This window comes from Ailuropoda melanoleuca, chromosome 3, assembly GCF_002007445.2.
Source record: "Ailuropoda melanoleuca isolate Jingjing chromosome 3, ASM200744v2, whole genome shotgun sequence".
In the NCBI taxonomy this organism is placed as follows: Eukaryota; Metazoa; Chordata; class Mammalia; order Carnivora; family Ursidae; genus Ailuropoda; species Ailuropoda melanoleuca.
The window spans coordinates 10,883,115-10,908,503 of record NC_048220.1 but is presented as its reverse complement, the minus strand read 5'-3'; the positions used below and the strand labels follow the sequence as shown (position 1 = coordinate 10,908,503).

General features: G+C 39.4%; 1 protein-coding gene across 2 annotated transcripts in view; it reads left to right on the top strand.

The window, feature by feature from the left end:
• PRR16 (proline rich 16) overlaps positions 1-8,804 on the top strand; it is a 186,774-nt gene extending 177,970 nt beyond the window's left edge. For both annotated transcript variants that reach the window (XM_011224606.3, XM_034655913.1), the window contains exon 2: positions 5,633-8,804. In XM_011224606.3, coding sequence (XP_011222908.1) covers positions 5,633-6,388 — 756 coding nt within the window. In that variant the 3' untranslated portion in view covers positions 6,389-8,804. The remainder of the gene's footprint in view (positions 1-5,632) is intronic.
• The last annotated feature ends 16,585 nt before the right edge of the window (positions 8,805-25,389 follow it).

The following is a 25,389-nucleotide window of genomic DNA, read 5'->3' as shown; positions in this document are numbered from 1 at the left end:
AAACAAACAAACAAAAAAAAAAACTGTGACCTTAAAGTGTTTCAACTCTGTTTGTTTTCTAATCAGACATGTCATTTTTCCTATTATTTTACTTTCTCATTTTTCTAATCTCCCCAGTTAGTCATTAGTACATTTTTGTTTTGTAGTCAATGCATGTATGCTAGCCCTTTCTTCTGGTTTTTTACCTCTTTCTGAATTGTCATTTATAGTAATTTCAACACCAGACTGTAAAAAGTATAGTCTCCCAGTCTTTATGTCTGACAATGTTGATTTCACCCTCACTTTTACAGAAGAATTCAACTATATTTCCAAGTACTTCCTTTCATGATGAAACATATTCCTAAATTTTCTTCAGACTTCTATTGGTTGTTTGAAAATCTGTCAGCCTAATTTTTGTTACTCAATACATACTTGGTGCCCCTTGTTTTATTGTTGTAAAACTTCTATCATTACTTTGAGAGGAGAAGGAGACATTTTCTCCTTTCCTCCCAGGGTTCTTCTAGCTGGTTGAGGAAGTAAATTGACATGGGACAGAATAACAGTAGAAAAAACCCAAAGTTTTATTATGTGTTCATGGAAGTCCAATAATGAAATAGCAACCCAAACAAATGAGCAAGGCAGGCAGTTTTTGTACTTTTTAGACAAAGAGAAAATAAATTTGTGAGGAATTGCCAGGATAAAGAAAACATGCTTGGGAGCTTTAATTAGTAAGAAATTCTAAGCAAAATTTGAGCCAAGGTGAAAAAGTAACAAGGGGGCATCTGGGTGGCTCAGTCTGTGAAGCGTCGGCCTTCAGCTCAGGTTATGATCTCAGGGTCCTGGGATCGAGTTCCGCATCGGGCGCCCTGCTCAGTGGGGAGCCTGCTTCTCCCACTCCTCCCCGCTCATGCTTGCTCTTACTATCTCTCTCTCTCTCTCTCTCTCTCTCTAATAAATAAATAATATATATATATTTTTAAAAGTAACAAGGTTACATACTTTTAAAGTAACAAGGCGCCTGGGTGGCTTAGTCCTTAAGCGTCTGCCTTCGGCTCAGGTCATGATCTCAGGGTCCTGGAATCAAGCCCTGCATCAGTCTCCCTGCTCAGCAAGAGGCCTTCTTCTCCCTCTTCCACTCCCCCTGCTTATGTTCCCTCTCTTGCTGTCTCTCTCTGTCAAATAAATAAATAAAATCTTTAAAAAAAAATAACAAGGTTTGTTTCAATAGTTTTCTAGGCTTTAAAATTCCTGCCTCTAGTGGTAAGGATGCCTTTTTATTCCTTAGTATAGGGAGGGTACTTTTTCATACAAAAGATTTATTTCTTGCTTTCAGGGGGACACAGGGGGTTATGAGTGTCCTTGCACCAGCTGATCCTGAGTAGCTTTAATACAAAATCATTAATATGCCATGTGGTACCTGTTGGGCCCCCGCCCTTGGCATCTACACTTCTCCTGTTCTGTGTTCTCACGACAGTATGTCTGGGTGTGGGTTTGTTTATATTTTCCTGTTTGGAGCTCTGTGTACTTCTCTCATTAGAAGATCCTTCCATTCTGAAAAATAGCAAGTCATCATCTCTTTGAACAGTGCTTCTCACCCTTCTAGAGCTCTTTAAAACTATGAGCTACTTGATCAGCACTTAGCAGGGACTTGCACAGCCTGGCTGCGGGCTGACTCTCCAGCCTCACCTCTCACGATGCCCTTCAGCCTCGAGTCTTCTCGGTATGGCTTGTGCTCAGACCCTCTCTTCTGTCAGAGGACCTTTATCAGGCCCTTTCCTTGAGTGGCCTTCTGAAATCACACCTCTTCCACCAGTTCACAGCAATTCATCCTTCAGGGGGGTTTTGCTGCATTTTCTCATAGGCTGTTTTTACTCCCCTCTTACAGTGTCTCGGTCCATCATTCAGAGTCCCTGGAAAAGTAGTACTTTTACAGTTACTTGTTTGAGTATCTAATTCATGCCGGGTCCTTCCACTGGATTCTCTACTCACCAGAGTAGTGCAGTTGACCTTTGAAGTTCAGAGGTTGGAACCCTGGAGGTCCACTTATATGCAGATTTTTTCCAATAAATACAGTACTATAATGTACTTTCTCTTCCTTATGATTTCCTTAGTAACATTTTCGTTTCTTTAGTTTACTTTGTGGCAAGAGTACAGTATATAATGCTCTTAGCATACACGGTATATGTTAATCAACTCTTTCTGTTATCAAGAAGGCTTCTAAGTCAACAGTCGGCTATTAGTGGTTAAGTTTTGGGGGTTCAACAGATGCACATCTTTGGCTGCACAGAAGTAGCACCCCAAGCCTTGTGTTAGGCAAGGGTCCACTGTATTTTGTCTGTTTTCATTTTTCATTCTGTTGGCATTAATGGGCACTCAGGAAATAACAACATGGAGACTAAAACCCGCCAGCAGCTGCAGAAGCATACGAGAGGCCCAGGCAATACTGATTCCTCTCTGACCAGCAGCCTCCCTTCCGCCAGAGTGGACCAGCTTTCTCTCCTTCCCTGCACATACTTAATGCACTAGAAGGCTCAGGGTAAAGGGTCTCTCCAGGTTAAATAGGGCCTGGTACCTATGAGCCCAGACTGCCCCCCGATCTCTCACATTCTTTCCGCGTCCTCCCACTTTAATTCCTGGGATATCTGGTCTAGAGCTGCAGAATGTGCTGCCAACATTCTGGATCATTTCTGGATAAATCCCTTTCCCCCTGTGTTATTCTAGGGTAACTGAGCTGATGTGACTTTGAAAAGTAACGACTTCAAAAATCAAATGAGAAAGAACATGTTTTCATTCACTCCTAAGCTAAAGAAATACCCTTCAGTGCACGTGTTTAATGAGTATTTAGTGAGCCCCTTTTGAGTGTCGTGCACTATCTTAGGACTTTAGGCCACAGTAGTAAAAACAAATGTGGTCTCTGATCTCACTGAAATGAGAGGCTAGAGAGGAAAGACTATTCCGGGACTCCTACTACTAACTAAATCAAAAAGTATGCGAATACTTTGAGTGAGAGAAATAAATTCCCTGTGAATATTTAACAAATCCACGTGACCCACATGGGAAATTGTAGTAGGATAGGAAAGGCTGGGGTCACGAGGGACTCCTGAGCTAAAATTTTAAGTCCACAAAGAGGAGAGGTCAGAGCATTGCAAGAAGAAAAATTAGTTTGTGCAGATGTCCTATAGCAGGAAGCGGACTGACAATTATGAGGGTCTATAAGAAGACCCAGGAGATTTGAGAGCAGAAAAGAAAAGGGAAATTTATTAGATTTGAGGATGGAGAGTCATTTAAGGAGAGACAGTGATGTGCTGATGGGTACTGGCTAAAAAGGGGCCAATTGTTCTATTTTCAGAAATTTCGTGTGAGCCAGCTGCTAAATAACTATAATTAAAACCAAAATATAGAATCACTGAACTCTACTTCTGAAACTAATAATACACTGTATGTTAATTAATTTAATCTAAATAAAATAAAATAAAATTTAAAAATGTGTATACATACATATATATATATAAACTCATATTAAATAAATTACATTAAGTACAAAGGCTTTCTGATTGTTCTTAGTAATTCTTACTTATTTTTCTACATTCTACTATTATTTGTGCCCCTGAGTTTATTTTGCCCATTCTACTGCTGCATCAGGGAACATTTCTGACAACCTCACATGCAGCGATGCCACATTGACTAACTTGAAATTGATCACAGTGGGAATTTACACCAAGGAAATTGGCAGACTTTTCAAATCAAAACTCCCTTACTCCTCTAAGAACCAGTTTTAAACATTTACCAGCCCAAGGCTGAGGGAAACTATACACGACCTCGGAGACAGTGTTAAGAATCGATCTTTATCACAGACGAAATGAACAGGCATTGAAAGGTTTCGAGCAGGGAGTCGAAGCCAAGAGCACATACCTATCTTAAAAAAACCACTGACATGACAGAATTGAAAGGTGACTTTGGGGGGCCCATGTGATAAATAATGGTGGCTCAGATGAGGACCAAAGAAATGAAAATGCAGAGAGGTGGGTTTGAAATATATTTAGGAGCTAAAATAGAAGGCTGAGCTCTGGTGACAGTAGCAAGAAACGATCACTTTAAGACCCTCAGTGAGGAAAAAGTAGAATCCCAACATCCCCCCTAGTTCTGGATGCTTATGATGTTTTCATTCTGAGCCCAATTCTGCCACCATGTGTCAAAGAGCCAGCTTCACAGTTGAATACACTTAGGCCTGAAGAAGGAGACAAATCTGCATATGGAAACGTGAAACGAAAAGATTATTCGTAAATAAATTATTTTAAAAGTGTTCTGTAACCTTTCCATCTTTATAGATGGGTAATCGTGCATTTATGGCAACCATGAGAATGGTCCCCAACATCTCTGCCTGAGGGAGGGTGAATGACCGTGTTCTGATATCCAGCATTTGAGCCGAGCTGTGCTTCCTTTCCGCAAGCTCTCTCCAGACAATGCCTGAATAGGACAGAGACCCTCTGTCCCAGATCCCTTCCATCAGTGGCTTTAGCACCATGACTTCTCGTTCCCATCCTCCTCTTTCACATCCATCCTCCATCACGTGGGTCGGACCTGCATCACTCTCTGATGGTTCTGCCAGCCACGTTTGATTCCCTGCCTCTGCCTTGTGTCTGCGGCAGGTCTTGAGATGCTGTGACTCGAATCCCTCCCCGAAGTGATGGCAGACATCCGCAGTGCAAGTTCTTGGGGCCAAGAGAATTTTCTCACCCTTTCCCTAACATCAGACAGCTGCTGCTTCTCCCCTTTCTCAGAAGCAGGAACTGTTGCCTGTGTCTTAGATGGTTGCCCTTCCCTTAATGCCTAAGTGTTATGTTTTATAAGGGTTGAAGATCTGGGAAGTCCCTGGGGTTTTATGTCTGTGTGTCCAGGGGGCGAGGGGACTCATTCATTCCATTCTCTGCCCTGCCCTCAGCCCCCGACTCGAGAAGCCGGTGGAAGAGATATGAGTGAAGACAGACGCGTTGTGTCTGGGCTCCCGAGGATTCCAAGTTGTCACGATAGCACGTACCCCACCTTTAATTATTCATTACAGTTCTAGCTGTTTCCCTTCCTCACTTTGGTGGAGGCTGTCTGTTGCCTATGATTTGTCAAAGGTGTAACAGTCGGTGTGTCCTTTCTATCCTCGGAGGGCTGGAGACTTCTCGCGGCTCAGTTCAGCAGGTGTCCTTGTGATTCTCCGTTCTCTGATTGTCTCAAGAAAAGTGAGGGTTTTGCAGAGTATCTGGCTTTTTTCATTTTTGGCATAAGATTAACGTTCTCCTGTAGCTTTCTACAGGCTGAGCCGAGGGAAAGTCCCCACCTTTGTTTGTAAAAATCAGTTATATTTCTGCACCAGGGTCTTATCTTTCTTTGGTGGGTCCAGCAGAGCCAGGAATAGAATGTATATATAAATCGTATATTATGTTCTAGGTACGTGAAATCATTAGGTCATCAAACAGTCCACATGCCCCTGGAGGCTGTTCTGTCAATGTATTGAATGAAAACATCGCCCAACCGTGGAATCCGTGAGGTAGTAGGAGTTAAGGCCCCCCGAGCAGATTTCCAGCTCGACAGGGAGACCTTGTTTCTGGTCTATTTGGCTGTGGGTCACTGTTCAACACAGTTACCTTGTCCTTCTCACCAGGTGGTTGACCAGATTGATACCCTGACCTCCGACCTACAGCTGGAGGATGAGATGACCGACAGCTCCAAAACGGACACGCTGAACAGTAGCTCCAGTGGGACCACCGCCTCCAGTATCGAGAAGATCAAAGTGCAGGCCAACGCACCCCTCATCAAACCCCCAGCGCACCCGTCCGCTATCCTCACCGTCCTGAGAAAGCCAAACCCCCCGCCGCCCCCCCCGCGGTTGACCCCTGTGAAGTGTGAAGAGCCCCAGAGAGGGGTGGCTTCGGTCCATCCCGTGAAGACGAACGGCACCCTCCTGCGAAACGGAGGCTTCCCCGGGGCACCGAGCAAAATTCCCAATGGAGACATCTGCTGCATCCCTGCTGGTACCTTGGACAAGTCTCCGGGGCCGCCCCTGATGCACAGACCTGAAAAAGACAGGTGTCCCCAGGCAGGGCCTCGGGAGCGAGTTCGGTTTAATGAAAAAGTGCAGTACCATGGCTATTGTCCCGACTGTGACGCCCGGTATAACATAAAACACAGGGAGGTCCACTTACACAGCGAACCCGTCCACCCACCGGGAAAGCTTCCTCCCCCAGGCCCTCCCCTCCCTCCTCCACCCCACCTCCCTCCTTTTCCGCTGGAAAACGGGGGACTGGGAATAAGCCACAGTAACAGCTTCCCCCCTCTCAGACCTGCAACTGTGCCTCCTCCCACTGCACCAAAACCACAGAAGACGATCTTGAGGAAATCAACCACTACAACAGTGTGATGTATGCCATTTCCAAAACCTTTCTGTTTTTGTTTTTTTAATTTCTATGTTATAAACATAAAATAATAAGTAATGAGCACTTTCTACTCAAGCAATAAAAAGCCCAAATATATTAATCCTGCATTCAGCAAAGTGGCATAAAGACCACCTGGTAAGTATGCCGTATGTTGTTTATATCCCGGGTATACGGTGTTTAAAAAGTTGCATCATCAGAAACCACAGAACCATGAAAAAGCTGCGTTTACTGTTTTTTGTGTGTGTGTGTGTTTTTTTTTTTCCAACCGGCCTATGCTAAAGGGTGACCTGTAGATTTCAAACGGTCTGATTTACTATCAGAGATGGGATTAGATTCATTTTATCCATGCCTAACTCATCTATGCATTAATAACATGTCATCCTCCTAACTTTGACCAGATGCTTTTTAGGAAGAAATTTTAATACCGAAGGACTATTTTATTATTTTTTCTAAAGATGTTTGTCACTAGTTTTACATTATGAAATGCCAAGAACAATACCAAAAAGTTTATTTTCTATACTCTACAATTATGATTATATGTTCCTCTCGATATGTAATGAAAGATTTTTGTCTGTGGAAATACCATATGTCAATAAACAACCGTATGTAATGGCAAAAGCACATGTTCCTCAGAGCGAAAATGCAGTAGTGGTTCCTTGAATCCCGTGTTAATATTCATCAAAATGGGTGACTACGCTGACCGTGTTTGGAGAAGATTACAGTGAGTATATGGCAGCATTTTCTAAATTAAATATCATTATCAGGTCACAAGTAGTACTTTACACATTTTCACAGTATGTCTTGTGGTTTCCCCAAGACCGTATATTGAAGGTCTCATGACCCAATACATGGCCAAGCCCTTTATAGCCTCCTCTCACTCGGCCTCCCTCCCGGACACACCATAAACCAGGACACGTAAGCTGTGGGATGATTTGCCTCCTTCGTCAGCAAGTTCTCTGCCTCCCCAAGGGAATCCTATTTATAAGAGAATCATAGCGGAAAATAAGGATACTTCTGGAATAGCATATTTTTAGTATCAGCCTTAATGATGTTTCCCCTCTGAATTGAAATATGCCAGGGGTCTTTGTTATTTTATAGAAGGAAGAGAAGAAGTCCTTTCCTCCTGACATCTTATAGAGGTCCTTCTCTTAAGCCTAACTCGCCAGCTTGTCACTTACCCACCCATGGATCAAGTTCACTTCCCAACTACTGTGATTTGGATTGATTGGCTATTTTGCTCTGGAACTAGAAATGAGGTTCTCTGTCCAAGAACCATGATGACAGGTGCATACCTGAACACAAGTTGTCCATTAAGTGGCAAGAGGAGAGGGAGTTATCTTTGGTGAAAATTGGTTTATTGTGCAGCTTAATAAAAAAATATTATAATCTTTTGGACTATTTGGCTTTTGATCTCAAAACTTTAATCTTTGTTGCTACAGGGAAGTAGTCCTATTTCTTTGTTGCCTTTTTCAAATCATACGATGGTAATCTGGCATACTGGTTTTTCAACAACTTCCTATTAAAAGATGATAACATACCTTAGGCAGAATGACAGAAAGAAAATAGGCATTACTTTTTGAAGGAACAAGTAAATGAGTAAAAAAAAACAGAGGATGTCATCTTACAAATTTACTCAGCATGATTTTCGTTCCTATGTGTGTTGGCCGTGAAGATAATGTAAGCACAATAAATCCATTTTTTTCTTCAGAAAGTTACAGAACATAAGACCAATAATAAAGAAAAGCCATAATCTAAAATATATTAATTGTGTGATAAGTATGTTTAATAAACCTGACCCAAGTAAACACAGAATTAACTTCCCGAATACCAAACTAATATATTCTTAACTTTTTCATGCATTCATTTAGGCTTGATATAAATAAACCCAAGCTTTCATCATCTTTCTTGATTTTAGTAATTGCTTTCTTTCAAATGTGCATCCAGCGTTAGACCATATGGTGTTATGAGCAGTCTTTGAAGACATGCAACTTCTCCCTTCAGCTCATCTTCCTTTCACAGCCAGTTACCGTGACCTAATAATTAGCTTTTCGTTGGAAATGCTGACCCCTGTCAATGTCTGGGAGCCAGTCTGGATCTCAAGGTAAGAGCTTCCTAGCAATGACAAATCACTCACGGAGCAGATAACTTAATTGCAATGAAGTATGCTGAATAAGCTGAGTAATTCAAGCTGATGGGAGAAGGACATTGAAACAAGTGCTTAGCCACAACCCGTGAGGCTCAAAGTCTTCTCTCTTTCTCAAAGTAGAGACAAGGGGACCCCATGAACAACCATCATTTTAAGTGTGTCATTGGTGACCGATGCCAAAAATGGCAACACCTGTTCTGGTTCAACACATTTACAAGTAACTTTTGGTCTAGAAGGCGGAGTCAAATCCCAACCTAAAAGAGTTGAGAGGTATTGAGCTTCTCTTCTTACAGTTTATTAAATAATCAGGATTAAATGTTAGATTATACCAGTGTTGGGACTTTCTTTTGGGTTTGTTTATTCCATATGTTATTTCTTTTTTTTTCTTTTTCCATTAAGGTTTGGAATATATTGGGCCAGTAGAGTTGGTTTGGTTTGGTTTGGTTTGGTTTTTCCCCAGCTGATCCCTTTGAAACATTCACCGGAACTTATGTCTTTAAATCTATATAAACTTGTAAAACAAGGAAAGCAACAACATAGGGCATCATAATAAACTTAGAATTAAAGTGTTGGAAGTGGCTGTGCCATTTCTGTCATCAGCCAACATGGCTTTCAAAATTTAAATTCTCTAGCGTGGGCTCTGCACGTCATGCGTTAAATCATCATGGGAACGTAGCAAATGGTTGCTTTTCCTGAAGATCCCAAAGCAGAAATGCTTTCTCCAAACCCTTCAGGGCAGTTGTTTTTCCCAGTGTTCATTTGAAGACTCACATCCCCACACAGAGTATGTACCACTGAGTTCGCCTCCAACCTCTTTGGAAGGTGATGTTGCTACAAAATGCCCAAGTACCGGTAACACTGCTTATGGGAACATTCATTCAGAGTGAAAGGTAGAACATGGATTTTTTTTTTTTTTTTTTAGAGTAGCCTCTATTAATTAAATTGGAAGAGGAAAGGGTTTCTCTTGATTCTGTTGCTAGCTGAAACAACGATGATCCCATTTGGGGGATGGGAGGTTATTGTAGCTCATCTGATGAAAGAAAAGAAAAGAAAAAAGGACCAAAGTTCTCTTCCATTCCCCAGTAGTTACGGCAGTTATAGAAGGAGATAAAACTGATGTTTTTTTAGGTCATGCTTAAGCTAAATTTAAAATATCTGCTCAAAAATACAGGGCATGCCAAAAGAGAAATTTCCCACTCTTCCAATTTGTTATTATTATATTCATACCTTCCCTCATTAGCTTACCATTCTAGAAAAAAAATGAGTAGTATTAAATGAAGTGGTTTAATTAACCTAAAAATTCTTGTGTTTGAATTATGCGGCATCTAATTATTTAATGAATAAAGGAATAGGGCACTGTATTATATGACTTTCTTTGGACAAATCAGTAGTTGCTTTTAGCATTACCAAGAGCAGCAGCTACACACCATCTCTGAAACTATGCAAGACCTTTTATCTACAGATTCTAATTATAGTTCTTTTGGTATGCTCCATGAAGAAAAGCCTGAGTAGCTCCACGTGTATTTGCGCTGAGAATGATGTAATCAAGTCATGAATCACTGTCTTGACTGAACTTTTTCCACGGAATATATGCAGTAATGCAATGTCAAGTCTTACAACTGTCCTGATTCGGTTTCTTTCTCCTGATTCTCTGTTGGTAGCACATTTTGCTCTAATGTACACTCAGATTTGTAGCAGGAGATTGCAGTGTAATGTACTTTGGTACGTACTGATGATTTCTAAGTGAGGGAGTGATTTATGAGCAATAAAGTTCCGTTAAGAACCCACATCACATAATTAGGTAAAGTGCACAGAATCTGACAATTACTAGACACTATCGCCAAGTCACATGACATTTTCCGGGCCAATTTGTAACTGTGACAGTGTATTTAAACGTTTAGACTAAACATTTGGGAGTTTTAGATGGTTCAAGTTGCCTGATTCTGAAGTAATGGAAGATGTGATAGCCATTAGGGCACACAGCGGTGTTGAACATAAAACTACAGTTAGCCACATCGTTGTGGAGCAGTAATTATGTAGGGTGTCATTTCTTGGGAAGCCCTTGGATCTATCATTCTGGTCTTTTGGGGAAAAACTAAAGTGGAACATGAAGAAACCCTGCAAATAACCCTCTCTGTAAAATGTAGTTAGATCAACATGGGGTATAAATTGTGTAAGGGCCATGGGAGAATAAGGAGGAAATACTGCTTATCATTTTGACTTCTAGATTGATCAAAGATGGGTAAGCTAATATGATTAACTGTTTTCTGAGACTCTTCATACATTAGAGTTTCTCTGCATTCTCCTATGAATGTTTAAAATAGATGATATTACCCTGCTCTATAAGTGAAGGAATCCAGGACCTCAGTTTCAGTATTTTGCCAAAATCAACCCCTTAGTAAGTGACTGAGCTGGCATTTTATGCCAGCTTGACTCCCCATAATTTCCCCCCATAACATCACTATTTAATTATGTTCTTCATAGCCCTGAACTTTGCAAATCTTTCTTTTATTCTGAGCAGTTATTTTGACACCTGAAAGGGGTTACCTAATGTTATTTTGACATTCTTAATATGTTTGATCTTTGCAGAATATAAAAGGGATTTCAGGCAATTTAGGAACCATCTAAAATGAATGAGTTGCTGAATAATGCCAGCCTCATTTTCTTGTGGATTGTACCATCAGTTTCACCTTTCAGTTTTTATTCTCTAAGTTCAAAGGCTGTCTATTATTTTGGATTCTTTGCTTAAGAGGTTCTGATTTCATAGTATTGATGCCATTTGACCCAGAATGTGTCACTTTCATTACTGGTATTTCATTCGTGAATTTCATCTATTTAATATTGACCCCTAAGCTAAAAAGAGCAATTGATCCATTCTGGGGAACCACTAAAGGACCAATGCATTAGAGCTCTCTTCATTAAAAGACTTTCCATCCTTTTGTTACTAGACTATTTTCCACTGTTTGATAACGCAGTTGTCAATTCTCCTGACCACCAAAGGGAATTTTGAACCAGCTAAATAAAGCAACCATGGGCCCTGGAGTGGTTTAGGTTTGATATTGACAAGATTCGTGATATCTAACCCTTGTCAAGGACTGACTTTGTGCCAAACATTCTTCTGCGTGTTTTGTATGTATTATTTTTCCCTCGTGCCACCATTTTCTCTCAGAGCAACCCACTGCCTTAGACACTGTTATTATCTACATTTTGCAAATGAACCTGTGGCACTAGAGTGGGGCTGCCCAAGATGGTAGAGCCAGGAAGTGGCCAAGCCAGAACTGTAAGGCAGGCACTTAGCCCCCATGGCCCAGTTCTTCACCACCTTTCACAGCTGCCTAGAGCATAGCCCCTGCATCGTGCATGGGCCACCAGTGCAGCTGAAGGTCACCATGTCACTGGAACTTGTCTGAAGCTGTCAAAAGGTAGACCATGAGAGAAGAACAAGTGCATTTCTGTGTAAGTCAAGATAGTCTAGGCCTGCTGTGGTAGCAAACAACTCTAGTATCTCAGAGGGACCGGAGTTATTTCTTGATCACTCTTATGTTCATCCTGAGTCCGGGAGACTCTCCAGGCAGTCCTTCCACAATATGGGCTGCCCTGGTTGTGCAGAACCATCACCTGGTCAACGGATGATGGGCTACTGGAGAGTCTTACCTGTGCGTTTACCTCAGCCCCTATACATGTCATTGGCCAAGTCACCATATTCCCGAGAAAGGGAAGGAGATCTGCGTATCCGTGGGTACAAGTCACGCCTACCACCATTTCTAAGGGGTAATTTTTTGGTGTGGGTATAATTTGAATATATTATAGATTATTATAGACACCCCTTTTCCTTTCCTTTTCATATTATTTGATGCTCATTTAATCTCATCATAAATTGGGATGACATCGGATTTTAAACAAAGATGGGGAGAAAAGAAGTGAACAACAGCCCTGCTAAAACCTTATTGGAGGGAATTGACAACATTTACTAACATGAGAGAGAGAAGTTCTGTTGCAGACTTCAGCTACCGTATTTGCATTCCATCTGAGGATACTCACCAACTTACATTTTGTAGTTGAGCATTTTAGATTGCGTGTTGAATTTTCAGTAGTCAAATTTCTAAAGATCTTTTTTTAGTAAATTAGGTTGCTGTATGAATAATTATCCCTATCAGAATAGATAAAACTATTTTGAAGACACATGTTTATCCAGAATAGTCCAAAGAAATACAAAATTCTACTACAGAAATTTAGGTCATTGATGATATAAATTATGACTTGTGTTTATAATGTTCATTTAAGCTGCAGTGTATTAGGATAAACATATAAACTTGAAAGCAGAAGGTCTGGATTTGAGTCTCAATTTTCCCAACTCCCAAGTGGTCCGGGTCAAATTACAAAACCGGGTGTGAGGCTTACTTTCAAATGAAGATAATGGTGCTTTTCTACCCAATAGGGCTCTTGAATCATATCCTCTTTCCTTTGTATATTCTGGGCTCACCCAATCCTTTTTTTTTTTTTTTTTTTTTTTTTTACCTGTCAGGGGCAAGGACAGTAATATCAACAGGAGGATGCTGCCATTTTTGCACAAACCCCAAATGAACTTCTAAGGCATCAGGACCATACTCAAGCTCTTAGGCAGCAAGGCTGAAAGGTAAAACAGACAAAGCCCCACAGACAGGCAACTTCAGGGTACAACAAGCTGCTGAATGGGCAGAATCATCAAAGCGTTCCACCTCATTCTTTGCATATGTCATTTATTTGTCCCAACTCCAATGCCTTTTTAGTTCATGTCTCTTTTGCGGTCCCCAAAATAGAAATGATGTGCATTTCCCTTGCTTTCTTTTGCCTGTTCCTTCACTTAGATCTCTACTTGTCATCCACATTGCCCCTTTCAGACATTTTATTTCTACTATAGTCACGCTGACACACTTGACCTACTACTTCCCGATTTGCTAATATCTTTCTCCGTTTCTCCTCTAAAGAGTCCCACCTTCCAACATATTGGCATAAGGCCCTAATAATTTAATGAATGTGAAAGTACTTTTTTGAACAGTAAAACCCTCAAACAAATGCCTGTCATTGTTACCGTTTTGTGATACTTCTTGTCAAATTCCTCTGCTCCTTGTTAATCTCGTAGATGGATTCGTATTTGCCTAAATTCACACTAATGATATTTTATTCATGACATTTATACAGTAATTATTTTACTTAGATGTTTTTATGCTTACTGTGATCAAGGAAACTAACGATTTTCTTAGAACCTTGCCAATTCATACATAGAAGTCTCATTTTTGATTTATTAAATTTTATGAATTAGCAAGTCAGAAGATGAACATGATGGAAATCCTAGGTGACTACAACAGAAAGCACAGCTTATTAAACTGTTTTGACAAGTGTAGCTTAGTTTTAATTTTTTATGATAATATTTAATAGCACATGAGTAAATTCATTTAGAATATAATTTGTCAAACTAATTAAAGTCTAATACCATTAGGCCTTTATAAATCTTCTAAAAATGTTTGTTCAACTAGGGTATTAAATCATCAGGCTTTTGTTTAAAAAGAGAATGTGTACGTTTGTGATTAAAAACATCATTTATCAATGATATTATTAAAATCTGACAAAGCATTAACTATAGTTTTGCTTTAAATGAAGTCTGATGTATTTGAGTACATGTTTCAGTGGGGTACCTTTCAGAAGGACTAAGAAGTAAAGTTTTGATCATAGCAATTAATGGATTAAGTATAAATAAATACATATTGCTAATGAAAGTCCAGAATTATCATTCGGAACTTTCTCTGCCAATTCAAACTCTTCAGGACAAAAACAAGATATTTGTATTTACTTTACCTCCTTTTTAAAAACCTCATAGTTGTAACCAAATGACAACTGTATTTCGCTTGATATTTGAAATACACTACTGACATTCTGGTTTTTAATTTTTTTCAATGTATTTATTTGACTGAGCCAAAGTTGGTTTACCTTTTTGCTCTCAAGTTGTTATTTTTATTTTTTATTTAAATTCAATTAATTAACATATAATGTATTATTAGTTTCAGAGGTAGAGGTCAGTGATTTATCAGTCTTACATAATACCCAGTGCTCGTTACATCACATGCCCTCCTTAATGTCCATCACCCAGTTACCCCATCCCTCTACCCCCCACCTTCAGCAATCTTCAGTTTATTTCCTATGATTAAGAGTCACTTATGGTTTGTCTCCCCCCATTTCGTCTTGTTTTATCTTTTCCTCTCTTCCCCTATGATCCTGTTTTGTTTCTTAAATTCCACATATAAGTGCGATCATAGGATAATTGTCTTTCTCTGATTGACTTCTTATGTTCAGTATAATACCCTCTAGTTCCATCCATATCATTACAAATGGAAAGATTTCATTTTTTTCATGGCTGAGTAGTATTCCATTGTGTGCATATATATATACTACTTCTTTATCCATTCATTAGCCGATGGACATCTGGGCTCTTTCCATAGTTTGGCTATTGTGGACATTGCTGCTAAAGACATTGGGGAGCAGGTGCCCCTTCGGATCACTACATTTGTATCTTTGGGGTAAATACCTAGTAGTGCAATTGCTGGGTCATAGGGTAGCTCTGTTTTCAACTTCTTGAGGAACCTCCATACCATTCCTCAGAGTGGCTGTACCAATTTGCATTCCCACCAACAGTGTAAGAGGGTTCCCCTTTCTCTGCATCCTCTCCAACATCTGTCGTTTACTGACTGGTTAATTTTAGCCATTCTGACCGGTATGAGGTGGTATTTCATTGTGGTTTTGATTTGTATTTCCCTGATGCCGAGTGACGTTGGACATTTTTTCATGTGTCTGTTGGCCATTTGTATGTCTTCTTTGGAGAAATGTCTGTTCACGTCTTCTCCCCATTTCTTGACTGGATTATTTGTTCTTTGGGTGTTGAGTTTAATAAGTTCTTTATAGATTTGACATTCTTTTTTTTAATAGGTTTCTTTTTCTGAGTGAACTTAATTATCATTACAGAGAAAATATTAAAAATAGCTCCTCCATATCACTTCCGAGCATCAAAGCTCCAATTTTCAGCTGTATTTAACTCCTTCCTCTCCCTTGTTCCTTTTATCCAAGNTTTTTACCATAAATTTTTTTTTTTTTTTTTTTTTTTTTTTTTTTTTTTTTTTTGGTAATTCATTCCCAGTGACACTCTATTCAGAGAGGCTTTTAGCCCCTCATGTCAATGTTTCATTTGCTACCTTCCTGGCCCCTTGACCTCTTGCCTGAACTTCTACTTGATTCTGCAGATATCCAACAGAGAGATTTTTCTTTCATCATTTCATCTCAGCCCAGAAATGTCGAAGGCTTAGGACAATCTGCTATTTAAAATGGGCCTGGCAGTTCTAGCAAAAACCCTTCCAAGGCTACTTTACAACCTCCCAATCCAGGGAGCCCAACACTGGTAAGACTGCTCCAGCCAAGTGGACTCCAGAACTGGCCCCCTGACATGAATTACTCATTTCCTATTGCTGCACCTTTTCTTGGCTATGTGCCCCGAGCCTGAAATAATTGCTCCTTTTTGTTGTGGTTTTGTAAATTTGCTCCATAGAGTCCCACCATTTAGCTGAATCCTTTCCTCATCAATCAACCAATCAATTCATCAAATAAAAAATTAAAAAATTTTAACAACACCACAGTGGTAAAATGGGTACAACATAGGTAAAAATTCAAAAAGGAAAACATAAAGGTGTATATGGGGGAAAAAGGAATTAAATTAGTAATTAACTAGTAAATAAAAAGTGTATGTCTTCTCTTAAATTAACAAAATTACATAAAGACAGTTCTGATACCTGTTTTCACTGGCAAAAAAAAAAAATAACGTACAGTATTAAAGTAGAAGAAACTTACAGTCCCATCACTTAGTAGCTTAGAAAATTGACCTCCCGGTATGACAAATGAACTCATGTAAATTCATGTCCAGAAATGTGTGCTTCTTCACTTGATATAAAATGTATTCCTTTTTAAGATTTGATTGATTGGTTGATTGAAGAAAGTGAGAGAGAGCACCTGCAAGCAGGGGGGAAGGGGCAGAGGGGGAGAAAGAGGGAAAAGTGCTGAGCACAGAGCTCGAAGCTGGCTTGATCTCAAAACCCTGAGATCATGACCTGAGCCAAAATCAAGAGTCAGATGCTCAACCAACTGAGCCACCCAGGCGCCCCTAAAATTTATTCCCATTAACTTAAAACAAGCAGTTTCTAGTAGAAGACAGATTGCTACATTATCGGTGTGCGAGAATCAGAGTCTTGGCAGAGAAGAACAAGCAAGAAAATGTGAGCTAATAATGTGAAGGACTGTCCCATATGCAGAAACTGCTAGGCAAAAGGAAGGAAGGGAAGTGAAAAGGAAATTGAAGAGCAATTAAAATCTTGCACTTAAATGAGTACATGAATACAAGGGAGAAAATGAAGGTTATGCACTTAAATTAGTATGTGAAGGTTTAGTTGTCCTTTTTATCATTTCAATGAAGATTATATAACACACCACTCATATATTTTATGTTTTTATTTTTTTACTTTGAAGTTACACTCTACTTTGACTAATAGCATGAAGAAAAACCACTTTTTCCTCTCAAGATGTATATAGCTAAGAAGAGGGATTTCAGAGAGACAATTCTGCCTGTAGATGTTCCCCTGAGAACGAGGGTTTCAGTTGGGTTTATATTTAGTCTTTCAACTGCATGCATTTACGATCCACCTTGCCCTAAGCTCTATCCAAGTCACTAGGATGATGTAATGGGGACAGGAAAGAATGCTCCCTGCTGGCAAGGACCACAGTGCCAAATTCAAAGACATAACAGGTAAATAACAATTTGCAACTGGAATTGTGTCCAGAACATTCTCCTTAAACCACCCTAAATCTGTCTCCACTTACTGGAACCAATATACAAAGTTACAAGACTTTTATTCTCATTGAGAAAAATTCAGATTTTTTTCCCATGGTTTTGCCCAGTATTCTCTTCTTCTTTCTTTTTAAAGACTTATTTATTTGAGAGAGAGAGAGAGCATACATGAGTAGGGGGAGGGGCAGAGTGGGAGAATCTCAAGCTGACTCCCCGCTGAGCACGGAGCCTGACATGAGGCTCCATCCCAGGACCCTGAGATCATGAGCTGAGCCAAAACCAAGAGCACTCAACCAGCTGAGCCACCCAGGTGCCCCAGTTTTGTCCAGTATTTACATCAAATGTGTTTCCCAAGACTAGCTAAACTAAACCTCAGGTTTTATTTCCAGGAGGGTATCTACCATGTGAACCAGGAGTAGGTCACCTTCTTTCTACAGCATTTGATAAAATTGCTTTGATAAAGATACAGCAGCCATCTCAGTATGTATCTGTGGACTGAATTCATAGATCGAACAATAAGGTGTAACGTGTTGTGTAGATTGCTTCCTATTCTCCTAGCTTTTTCTATTGCTCTTATTAAATGCATTGCTCCTTACAGTGTTCGGGCAGGGTGGAGAGATATCTGAAGAGGCTGTTTTTATATACTTGGTTCAGTTGTGTGAGTTTCCTCATTGATAGTTTTAAAGTGTGACATTTACTTAGCTTACAGTTATAAAGGTTAGTCGTAATAAATTTCCTAATCCATGAAATGTGGGAAGATGCTCCGTAGTTCTTGTAACCTATGGGCTGATATAAAAAGCTGCTGATTACTTTACACACACTCATCTTTAGGAGAACAGGGCAATGGGGTAGGCTTTGCCTCAAAGTATCTTGGAAACTTTTCTTTCCTTTTTTTTTTCTAGTATTATGTATTCCCTCAGAGTTGTATTTTTTTTTAAATTATATTGTTGTGATTACCATGTTATTTTAACAATTAGTTTTTTTAATGCTTTTTTTTTTAGTTAACATATATTATTTGTTTCAGGGGTACGGGTCTGTGATTCATCAGTCTTACAAAACACCTGGTGCTCACCACAGCACATACCCTCCCCAATGTCCATCCCCCAGTCATCCCATCCCTCCACCCTCCTCCCCTCCAGCAACCCTCAGTTTGTTTCCTATAATTAAGAGTCTCTTATGGTTTGTCTCCCTCTCTGGTTTCCTCTTGTTTCATTTTTCCCTCTCTTCCTCTATAATCCTCTGCCTTGTTTCTTAATTCTGCATATCGGTGAGATCATATGATAATTGTCTTTCTCTGATTGACTTATTTCACTTAGCGTAATACCCTCGAGTTCATCCACATCGTTGCAAATGGCAAGATTTCTTTTTTTTTCTTTCTTTTTTTTTTTTTTTTTGTGGGCTGCATACAATTAGTTTTTATATGGCTCTTTGCTCTACCAGGATGTGAGCCTCTCTAGGACTTGGACCATAATCTAACTAACTTTCTTCCTTCCTTTCTTTCTTTGTTTTCCTTTCTTTCCTTTTTTCCTTCCTACATTTCTTTCTCTTTTTTATTAAAATTTATTATTATTATTATTATTTAATCTTTTGACCCCTGTACCCATTTCTCCTCGGCTCTGGTCTCTAGCAACTACAAATCTATTCTCTATATCCATGAGCTTAGGTGTTTTTGTTTGTTTTTTTTAAGATTCTGCATATGTACTACCTCAAGGTATCCTAGAATTTTCTACAATGAATGACACTGACAATGCATCAAAGTTTCAGCAAACACAAAATTTTTTTTTNTATTCCCATTAACTTAAAACAAGCAGTTTCTAGTAGAAGACAGATTGCTACATTATCGGTGTGCGAGAATCAGAGTCTTGGCAGAGAAGAACAAGCAAGAAAATGTGAGCTAATAATGTGAAGGACTGTCCCATATGCAGAAAGTGCTAGGCAAAAGGAAGGAAGGGAAGTGAAAAGGAAATTGAAGAGCAATTAAAATCTTGCACTTAAATGAGTACATGAATACAAGGGAGAAAATGAAGGTTATGCACTTAAATTAGTATGTGAAGGTTTAGTTGTCCTTTTTATCATTTCAACGAAGATTATATAACACACCACTCATATATTTTATGTTTTTATTTTTTTACTTTGAAGTTACACTCTACTTTGACTAATAGCATGAAGAAAAACCACTTTTTCCTCTCAAGATGTATATAGCTAAGAAGAGGGATTTCAGAGAGACAATTCTGCCTGTAGATGTTCCCCTGAGAACGAGGGTTTCAGTTGGGTTTATATTTAGTCTTTCAACTGCATGCATTTACGATCCACCTTGCCCTAAGCTCTATCCAAGTCACTAGGATGATGTAATGGGGACAGGAAAGAATGCTCCCTGCTGGCAAGGACCACAGTGCCAAATTCAAAGACATAACAGGTAAATAACAATTTGCAACTGGAATTGTGTCCAGAACATTCTCCTTAAACCACCCTAAATCTGTCTCCACTTACTGGAACCAATATACAAAGTTACAAGACTTTTATTCTCATTGAGAAAAATTCAGATTTTTTTCCCATGGTTTTGCCCAGTATTCTCTTCTTCTTTCTTTTTAAAGACTTATTTATTTGAGAGAGAGAGAGAGCATACATGAGTAGGGGGAGGGGCAGAGTGGGAGAATCTCAAGCTGACTCCCCGCTGAGCACGGAGCCTGACATGAGGCTCCATCCCAGGACCCTGAGATCATGAGCTGAGCCAAAACCAAGAGCACTCAACCAGCTGAGCCACCCAGGTGCCCCAGTTTTGTCCAGTATTTACATCAAATGTGTTTCCCAAGACTAGCTAAACTAAACCTCAGGTTTTATTTCCAGGAGGGTATCTACCATGTGAACCAGGAGTAGGTCACCTTCTTTCTACAGCATTTGATAAAATTGCTTTGATAAAGATACAGCAGCCATCTCAGTATGTATCTGTGGACTGAATTCATAGATCGAACAATAAGGTGTAACGTGTTGTGTAGATTGCTTCCTATTCTCCTAGCTTTTTCTATTGCTCTTATTAAATGCATTGCTCCTTACAGTGTTCGGGCAGGGTGGAGAGATATCTGAAGAGGCTGTTTTTATATACTTGGTTCAGTTGTGTGAGTTTCCTCATTGATAGTTTTAAAGTGTGACATTTACTTAGCTTACAGTTATAAAGGTTAGTCGTAATAAATTTCCTAATCCATGAAATGTGGGAAGATGCTCCGTAGTTCTTGTAACCTATGGGCTGATATAAAAAGCTGCTGATTACTTTACACACACTCATCTTTAGGAGAACAGGGCAATGGGGTAGGCTTTGCCTCAAAGTATCTTGGAAACTTTTCTTTCCTTTTTTTTTTCTAGTATTATGTATTCCCTCAGAGTTGTATTTTTTTTTAAATTATATTGTTGTGATTACCATGTTATTTTAACAATTAGTTTTTTTAATGCTTTTTTTTTTAGTTAACATATATTATTTGTTTCAGGGGTACGGGTCTGTGATTCATCAGTCTTACAAAACACCTGGTGCTCACCACAGCACATACCCTCCCCAATGTCCATCCCCCAGTCATCCCATCCCTCCACCCTCCTCCCCTCCAGCAACCCTCAGTTTGTTTCCTATAATTAAGAGTCTCTTATGGTTTGTCTCCCTCTCTGGTTTCCTCTTGTTTCATTTTTCCCTCTCTTCCTCTATAATCCTCTGCCTTGTTTCTTAATTCTGCATATCGGTGAGATCATATGATAATTGTCTTTCTCTGATTGACTTATTTCACTTAGCGTAATACCCTCGAGTTCATCCACATCGTTGCAAATGGCAAGTTTTTTTTTTTTTTTTTTTTTTTTCTTTCTTTTTTTTTTTTTTTTTGGTGGCTGCATACAATTAGTTTTTATATGGCTCTTTGCTCTACCAGGATGTGAGCCTCTCTAGGACTTGGACCATAATCTAACTAACTTTCTTCCTTCCTTTCTTTCTTTGTTTTCCTTTCTTTCCTTTTTTCCTTCCTACATTTCTTTCTCTTTTTTATTAAAAATTTATTATTATTATTATTATTTTAATCTTTTGACCCCTGTACCCATTTCTCCTCGGCTCTGGTCTCTAGCAACTACAAATCTATTCTCTATATCCATGAGCTTAGGTGTTTTTGTTTGTTTTTTTTAAGATTCTGCATATGTACTACCTCAAGGTATCCTAGAATTTTCTACAATGAATGACACTGACAATGCATCAAAGTTTCAGCAAACACAAAATTTTTTTTTCCTGACAAAATTTAAACACAAGTAATATAGGAACACAGACTCTAATAGTCCTTTTCTGAATTTCCTAGGAAAAAGCTTCTTAAAGAAGGAAGGGAAAAAGCAAAACCCAGGGAGGGAGTGGAGAAGGATAAGAGACACTTCTAGATCTTGGAGGAGATAGGGCTGTGAGTTTTCACCTCCTCTTGAATTTTAGAAATGGATAGTGATGGGGCAAGGTTTCTATGAGTATGGGAAATGGACTTCATTGGCTTAAGGGTTTTTTGTTTGTTTTATTTTTTCTCTCTCCTTTTTTGGCCTAGGGACATGTTGCAAATCTGAAAGAGCACAGGGTTTCTATGAAAGAGTGGTACTAATTGCACCAAAGAGAGCCTGGTTTTATTTTCCAGATGGAGAGATGAAGAAATCTGAGAATATACGTTCTAAAAATTCTTAGCATTTTATGGTATAGAAACTAGAGCATCACTGTGCTGAGGAATATTTTAGAACGCAGGATATTCCCTTGCTTGGCAGGAGATGCCAATGTGGCTGTCCGTGCTGACGAGACGTCACAATCACCTGGAAGGTTTACACGCTGAGCCCCATCCTGGACCAATGACATCAGAATCTCTGCATAGGGGGCCCAAACATGAGATTTTAAAATTACTCAGGTGATTCTAGGGTGTCAGTATGATTAAAAACCTCTGAATAATAGTAAACAAAAAATGGTACCCAAAATGCTACATCTGGTATTCATTAGTTCATCCTAATTGCAATAGTATGAAATCAGTTCTTATGGAGTCTATTTTATACCTTTCTTCTCCGTATGAGCCAAAGATAGGAATATATTTAGAAAACTACATTTTAGAGAGCTTAAGTGGAGCATTAAAATCTTGTTTTGGTTAATGCAGCATTAAAAAGGGTAATTAATTCCTGAGCCAGAGATCCCTTTAAGGTAAATTTAAAGTGGGGAATATGTGTGTTTTATATATTAGCTGACCTCTCAAAGTTTCTGTGATTCCCTGGGTCAATGTCTATTTCAAAAAGTGAAAAGTAATATTTGATATTAGGTTGTGACAAAACCCAAAAGTTGAATTGTGTGCATTTTAAGAGTATTGCTTAAGTGTTAGTAACGTGCTTAGGTATCAGTAATTCTAAACTGATTGCAAATATAAGTATATTACTCTAATTTTAAGAAAATAATTCATTATCAGTCAGCTGTTATTCAGATTGTTGATGGTATCTTTAAGCTAAAGTATCCAATATAACATTCTGACACTGTCAGAAATCTTATATTCTTATGCCCTTCCTCAGTTTCTAGTTGTCTACAACTCATGTCAATTGTAATAAATTATTTTGATACTTTCCACATGTGCTTTAAACAGTCAAGTGTCTGTTTCATTTTTATGTGAAGGAAGTAGGAGTCAATCTTCAATGTTTAGAAAATATTCTTCATAACTTCTTTGAAAAGTATATATTCTATTAATTATGTTTATCTTTTATAATCAGCTTCTACCTTCCAGACTAGCTTGAAGAAACTTGAAATTTTTCTTTATTCCTTTTTTGTGCTCTTTGGCTAAGGAAGTAAAGGTCGATTTTTTTTTTTAATATTCAGGACATAAGTAAGAACATATAATCATTAAAAGTATTAAAATTCTACATTAAATATTAAAGATATTGGGGTACCTGCATGGTTCAGTCGGTTAAGCATCCAGCTCTTGGTTCTGCCTCCGGTCATGATCTCAGGCTCCAGGGATTCAGCCCTGCATTGGGCTCTGCACTCAGTGGGGAGCCTGCTTGAGATTCTCTATCTCTCCTTCTGCCCCTCCTGTTCCACTCATTTGCTCTTTCTCTCTCAAGTAAATAAATCTGTTTTAAAAATTATAAATAAGATATCAACAACTATAAATAATTCACAATGCTCTTTTCTGATCTTGTGATGATTAATTACTCTTAGAAACAAATATTGCCAGTTAATAAATTTGAATGGAAGCTTGTGATAGGATGATGTCAATAGAAAATAGTAGTAAAACATCTCAATCCAAAAATATCATTAAATATCCCAACAGAGAAGATCTTGGTATGTCCTTGATTGCTTATTAAATAACGGGAGAGGCATCTTTGAGAAAGCAATTTCATTTAAAAATTCACATCGTGGGGCGCCTGGGTAGCGTACTCGTTAAAGCGACTGCCTTCAGCTCAGGGCGTGATCCCGGGGTACCGGGATCGAGTCCAGCATCGGGCTCCTCGGCTGGGAGCTTGCTTCTTCCTCTCCCTCTGCCCTGCTGTGTTCCCTCTCTCGCTGGCTGTCTCTCTGTCACATAAATAAATAAAATCTTTAGAAAAAAAAATTCACATTGTATCTTTTATTATTCCCCATTAACAGTCATGTAGCAAAGCTCAGAGAAATGTGATTAATTGAAGTGAGTATAAAAAATGGCTCTAAACAGTCTTAGGAGTGATCCCAGTGAAGAATCAAAAGAGAGGAGACCATTTTCATATTTATAAAAATCAAACTGAAAGCGACTTGTGTTTTATTCTTTCCTAACTGAGAGAGCAACTTGGAAGAAGGACTTCTTCGGTTTAACTCTGGAGCACATTTAGAGTAAAATGTACTTTGAGAATTTACATTTGATATCGCTGAGCCTGTCATCAGCAAGCCCTCTGATGTGATGACGTGTTCTTGCTTCATGATTTTATCACTTCCTAAAAACAAAACTTGCACTTTGGCTGTGGGAACCTATTTGCCCTTTCTGCTTGTGATGTTGATGGCACTGTGTGGAGGCTGGAGACCTTTCCAGTCCTCTGACCAGCATGTACCTGTCAAGGCCCCATCATTGTTATTGGTGCTAATGTGTGGGCCATTCAAGCCCGTTGAGCAAATGCTGGAAATAGAACTTGCTGTTAGTTTCCTTGACGCTCTTCTTCCACTAAAACACACACACAGGATTTTTTTTTTTTAAGTTTTTTACACTATCATAACACTATACTGATCTTTGAAATGAGACATTTGGGATTTTCAGGGACCTCTGGTCAGAGAAGAATCGTGTGCTTTCAAAGAGAGGGAGAGAGAAGATAACGATTATTAAGAAACCACGTGGGGTATCTTACATTCACTGTGTTATTTCATCTTTAGAACAACTCTTGTCAAAGAAAAATTGCACCGGATAGGTTCAACAGTCAGTGACGACTGTGCAAGGCAAGTGCAGCAGGGGTCAAGATTCTAGCAATAAGGGAAAAAAGACTGAACTCCCCCCCGCCAGCTGAAAAGGCAGACGAGCGTTCAGCGCTGTGTTGAGCTGGGGTGGGGGGGGACCTTTCTCTGGGGAGGATGGGCAATGCGATTAGACCATCTGTTTGGGCTGTTTGGTGCTTATTGAAATTAGGTTCCCCAGGCCCCACCCCCCGCCTCCGGAGACGCAAAGATAGGGGCACAGGCGGTGTCAGTCTTGATTATGGTTCCGGAGGAGGGCTCTCGATTGCAGAAGACGTGCTGCGTGGTAAGACTGGCAGGAGGCAGGGAGAAGATTCCCATCTCAAAGGGCAGAGAACGAGTTTATAACTGAAAGTTGTCTAAAGGACAAGGTCTCCGAAGACGGAGTCCGGTGGTCCGGAAGAAAGGTGTCAATAGTTTGGTCAAGCTGAGGGGAAGCTCCTGCCATCTTGCTCATCTGGAAGGTAAATGTTGCTTCCTCTTGTTACAAGACCGCGGGGCTCTCGGAGGTTGTTTACATGCCCTAGGTCTC